At 36.9% G+C, this 6,000-nt stretch overlaps 1 protein-coding gene across 1 annotated transcript in view; it reads left to right on the top strand.

Annotated features, from left to right (window-relative positions):
• The first annotated feature begins 4,468 nt into the window (after positions 1 to 4,468).
• Positions 4,469 to 6,000, top strand: part of LOC147749119 (transmembrane protease serine 12-like) — a 516,520-nt gene continuing 514,988 nt past the window's right edge. The window contains exons 1-2 of the mRNA XM_086929464.1: positions 4,469 to 4,502; positions 5,393 to 5,588. Of these exons, the coding sequence (XP_086785590.1) occupies positions 4,469 to 4,502; positions 5,393 to 5,588 (230 nt within the window). The remainder of the gene's footprint in view (positions 4,503 to 5,392; positions 5,589 to 6,000) is intronic.

Here is a 6,000-nt window from a genome sequence, read left to right as displayed (position 1 = left end):
CTGTATGTCCGGCATATACAGAACCGCATGGGCATTTTAACATATACACTATGTTTGTGGTATCACATGTTGCGTTTACTTTTAACAAGATCTTATACCCTTTCATAGGATGGGCGATATAGTTGCCCTTCATTATGTTGTGGCAGTTCGTACAATTCAGACATGGGATTGTTCCTCGGAACGAGCTCATCAATGGTTGTTCTTTCGGATGTTTCAACAATTCTCATATGTTTTTCGCCCTGGTGTGTGCAAATAGTGGTTCTTGAGAAACAATTCCTTTGAAATCTTGTTCTAAGGTTAAAATTCTCCAATGTTTTTTTATGATCGCTTTGAATTGGAAGATCACATTAGAATATTTACTCACACATGTAATCTGTGGTTCTGTTGTGGGTTTTGTGACAGTCAAGAGTTCACGTCTTGATTTGTTTTTCGCTCGTGTCAATGCTTCCTGTATAATTTGGTTGGGGTATCCCCTTTCCTGGAATCTTGTTGCCATTTTTTCAAGTTCCTTGTTACATTGTGTGTCCTCAGAGACCACTCTCCTCACCCTGAGAAATTGTGAATAGGGTAGATGTTTTTTGAGTGTTTGAGGGTGATGGCTCTCATATTTCAGGAGATTGTTTCTGTCCGTTCTTTTTCGATATAGATTGGTAGTGAATTGATTCACCTCCTTCGTAATTTCTACATCCAAAAACTGAATGCATGTTACTTCTTGTACTGTCACAGTTTCCAATTTCACCAAAATTGTTAGTTGTGTCCTTAATAAATGATTTTGTTTTGTGAACCAATGGTTGCAAATATTTGTCTAAAAATTTTATAGGAGTCACATGGCAAATAAGTGATAGATGCATTCAGATTTTGGATGTAGAAATTACGAAGGAGGTGAATCAATTCACCTTACTGAATATAACATGTATTGTCAGTAAGTCTTACTTCAATGTCCCGAATGATATTGACCAAGGGTGGTGGCCCAGCCCAGCCTTGGCCAGCCCCAGACGGCCACAGACGGGCCCGCCCTTGGCCCGGGCTTCACCCGCGCGTGTCCCGAGATGCGGCAGCCCGCGATCAAATTTAAAGGACCGGGGGGCGGAGCTACTGTTGCACACCTCCCACAAGACCGCCCTGCCCCCTGGATGTTGTAGTCGGGGCAGTGCTCGGTCCGCGGCTCACACAGCCGCTGCAGGCAGACAGGCTCCCCCTCGTTCTGACAAAGGGTCCCAGGAAGGCAATGCAGGTGAGCAGGGTCCAAAGGAATGGTCGGCGAGCTGGAAGACAAAAGATAGTTCGGCAAGCAGGTTTTCCCAATCTTGTTCTTTTTAAATCCTCCACCACCTCCAGATGGTATGCAGACAAAATATTGATATTTAAATATCGATATACAATAATATCGAAGTTTAAATATCGAAGGGACACAATATAGAAGGTAAGTAATATCGATAGATTTAATATCGATATTAGTAATATCGAAGTGTTAAATATCGATGTTAGTAATATCGATGTTAATAATTTCGATGTTACTAATATCGATTTTTATATTATCTTTGTGTATATTATTATGTATTCATAATGTTTTTAATTTATTTTTATGTAATTTTGTATTTTAGTACTGTAGCGGGTTGTGGGTTTATAGGGGAATAGGGTGGGAAGTAATTAAATTATGTTAAATTAACTATTAATTAGTAGGAATTATAAATTAATTTTAATTAATTGGTATTTACATTAAATTAATTGGTAATTATTTTTAGGTAATTGATTAATTGATAATTATGTTCTGTAGCAGGTTGTGGGTTTATAGGGGAATAAGGTGGAAAGTAATTTAATTATGTTAAATTAATTATTAATTAGTAGGAATTATAAATTAATTTTAATTAATTGGTAATAATTTTTAATTAATTGGTAATTAATTTTAATTAATTGAATAATTGATAATTATGTTCTGTAGTGGGTTGTGGGTTTATAGGGGAATAGGGTGGGAAGTAATTTAAATGTAATTAAGGAAAAATGTTTTTTAATTAATTGTTTTGTAAATTATATAATTAATTAATTATTTATTGGTGATTAATTATGATTAAATGGTATTTGTAATAATTTTTTTATTTACATATATTTTGCTAATTATATTTTTAATAATTATGTATTGGTATTTTTAAATGGTTTATATTTATTTAATAGTTACTTTTTTTATTATTCAAAGAAATACATTTATTTATAAGTATGTTTTTTTTTACCCCTACGCTATCCAACACTTTCCCTACTGTTGCACTCTCTGGAGTGGGAATAGTAATTGTTACCCCTACGCTATCCAACACTTTCCCTACTGTTGCACTCTCTGGAGTTGGAATAGTAATTTTTACCCCTACGCAATCCAACACTTTCCCTACTGTTGCACTCTCTGGAGTGGGAATAGTAATTGTTACCCCTACGCTATCCAACACTTTCCCTACTGTTGCACTCTCTAGAGTGGGAATAGTAATGTTTACCCCTACGCTATCCAATACTTTCCCTACTATTGCACTCTCTGGAGTGGGAATAGTAATTTGTACCCGTACGCTATCCAAAATTTATTAATTTTTTTTATTTGTTTTACATTTATATTAATTGTTATTTATATTATTATTTGATGTATATGAATTTATTTGTAATTTATTATATTTTTATTTATTTATAAGTTATTAAAATAATTTATTAAGGGTATTATTAATGGAGTATATACTACGTATTATATCTTTATTATTATTAGTTTTTATTACATTATTTATTAATTTTAAATATTATAATATATATTTAGCTATGTTTATTAAATTTACAAGTATTATTTTGTTAATATTCCATGTTTTTTAATTTAAAAAAAACGATATTTTTAAAAAAACTATATTTTTGACATCGATATTATTTTTTCGATATTTTTGTACTTACCTTGTTAGAGATAGGATCTCGATATTAATGTAATCGATATTTTTGTTACGATATTTTGGTAGGTAGATATTTTTGTAGTAGATATTTTGTCATAGATTCCCTCCAGATGTCTAGATTTTGAGAACTACAAATTCCATTGGCTACTCTGCCTTCTATTTTCCTCTCAGATTGGAACACGTAAATCAGGTGGGTTCAACCTAACACCTCTCCCAGCTACTGACTTCTGTTCTTTTTGTCCTGCAAGTAATTTAATACTAACATTTTAAGTATATGCGTATTTTGATTAAAAATGTATACTTTAACAATATTTGTTTAAATATTTGTAGTGGGAAAACAAATCGACTATCTTTAACTATTGCAGCAGTACAGAGAGCGTCAGAAACTATAAAGAAGCTCATGCACCACGATGAATTGCACTCACAGATCACAGTAGACATTTCAGGTTCAACTACATAACACAGGAAAGAAACCCATGACACAGGAAAGAATATATTAGATCGTGATGGGTAAGGGGGAGAAAAAGGTAATATGAAAAGTCAGAGAAGTTCCCAAGCTCCAGAACCACTCATCAGTTATGTATAAAACTATTTTATTTAACCCAGAAAGCAATTTCTCCAACCGATAAATTCAATATTCAATAATTAGATAAATTCAATATAACATTCACGCAGATCTAATAGTGGCTGCTCAGTCTCTTTGATGCCAGTGAAGCACTTTTTATGTGATTCCTGGCATTCTCTCTCACAGAGACATACTCTCTTTTTCTAGCTTCTCTGTTCACTTCGAGTTTGCTTGAAAACCACAATGAGGTGTCTAGACCACGCAACAATAGTATCTCTTTTAATAACTTGCATCTTTTGCATTTAATTTGTGTCGCTGGACTGAGATTAGGAAATGTTTGCACCCTACTGCTATTTATAGACAAATATTTGAGCCCCATCGACTACCTCAATTCATTGTGGGTCAGGTGGTTCACCTCAAGGCTATCCCTTTCACACTCTATTCCGTCTGCATCCTCGTGGGCAACTTCGTCATTGCAGCCACTTTACTGAGTCCACTGTGCTATTTCCCAGCATCTCCGAACTGAAAAACTTGTGAATCATAGATTAAAATCTTAAATCGGGAGAGTCACCATGAGCTTGTATGGTGACCGTTCTTGGATCGTTTTTTGAGTCTTGCATCTTAAATTTCTAACGAGATACTTAGGCATCATCACCAATGGGTCTCTATCACCAGGTCATGAAGCGCAAATTCCAGTTTCTGTGCCTGACAGTCCACGTGACTCATGGGGCATTCACTTTTGGCAATTCGCCCATGACAATCTGCCATCTTGCTCTCCACAAACGACGTCTTTGCTTCTATTCATTGAGTGACTGCTGCAAGTCCAATATCATTGATGTCAACAAAGAGTCTGTTCTTGACAAGCTGTGGTCACCTGAGTCTAGTGCTTGTGGGACATCCGCTTGTGCTCCTGGGAAGGCTATTAGTCGCGGACTGTAGAATTCACATTTCTCTTGTTGCCATCCGTTTTGGTTTGTTTTATTTTGGAGATATGAATGTGCTGTGGTTGCAGCGGTATTCTTTTGGTAAGGTGTGGCAATCAAAAATAAAAAAAACAGCTTAATGCAGGATCAGGGACTTCACTAAGGCATTAATGCTTATCATATCGCAGGGAGTAGCGAATACACAAGCCTTGTCACTGCGCCAAAGCCCTGCCTGCCTATGAATGATCTCCGCTCCTCTTTCTGCTACCACCAGCGCATCACAAGCTTGCGATCCTTACACCAGACATGCAACCTGGTGTTCTCCTAGACAGCTGCTCCTCCTTCTCACTCAGGCTTCTGCTGTGGTGGGCCTCAGCAAATCCGAGAGTCACTTCTGATTCCCATTGTTAACGCCGCTCGCTGCCTTTAAGGTGCTCATGCGGTACCGAAGGGGTAGCATCGCAACTGCAGGATTTATCAGGGCCTCCGAGGTTCTAAACAGCCTCAGGGATGATCCCTAAATGACTGTCATCTGGGGATCCCTCTGGGCCTGCTCCGTGTTTCAGGTACAACGTAAAGATCAGGCTTCATAGGATTATCTAAAGATGGCCTACCTCCACAATTTTAAGCACAGCATCAATTACATTCTCCTTGGGATGCTCAGGAACACCTATGCAAAAGTATTTTTCTCATTTCCCATCCCAGGTGGTCTCTGGTAAGAGCCTGGCATAGAACTCCAAACACACGCAGAGGAATTCACTCAGCGTTGAATGGGCAAAAGGCAGACAATTAAATCCACAGAGATACTCCTATATTGTATATACTACTTGCACCCACAGCATTCAGAAGATGTACTGTATGCAGTGAACGTACACTTGAAGCAACAAGTCACACACAAAAATACTTTTATTACTGTTTTCCCAAAATCGCATTGATTAGAGCATGTGTTTTGAAACCAGTTTTACCATTAAAAGTGTTTTTTTGCATTCTAGATTGTGGGCTTAGACCTCTTGTAGGCTACCCCACTTCTCGAATCATCGGAGGTAAAACTGCACGACATGGCGCGTGGCCATGGCAAGTTAGCCTTGAGCACTATGCATTATTCAGGGGATATGAACACATATGCGGTGGATCTGTTATTTCCGAAGTTTGGCTGCTCTCAGCTGCACACTGCTTTAGGAAAGCCAGGTACGTATTTACCTCTTTAATATCATGTATTTGTGTTTAATGTAATGAAATAAATAAATGATAAAATATAAATGACCGACAATGGGCTATACTAAGTTGTGCATGTCATGCATGTCCTTCTCTTACTTTACCTTCTTCATACCACCACAAAGATTGTGAGCCCTAGACATACTAGTGAACATAACATTAGGTAAATATGTTATTGATTAAGTTACTGAACGGTAAGCTATTATTTATAAGTGTTTGTTGCCTTTCATGTGGAATAACACTGCTTTATATATGAGAGGTAACTTTACTTTTAATACAGCAGAGACACCACCCACTCGCCTGTGTATTCACTGATTTTTTTTTTCCCGACAAACTTTATTAGGTTTTAAAAAGGTGTATACAAGTCTCACAATTGTGGCGTCAC

Source organism: Lissotriton vulgaris, chromosome 1_1 (assembly GCF_964263255.1).
Source record: "Lissotriton vulgaris chromosome 1_1, aLisVul1.2, whole genome shotgun sequence".
NCBI classification, from domain to species: Eukaryota; Metazoa; Chordata; class Amphibia; order Caudata; family Salamandridae; genus Lissotriton; species Lissotriton vulgaris.
The sequence above is the reverse complement of the archived record's forward strand: the minus strand, read 5'-3'. Positions and strand labels throughout refer to the sequence as shown.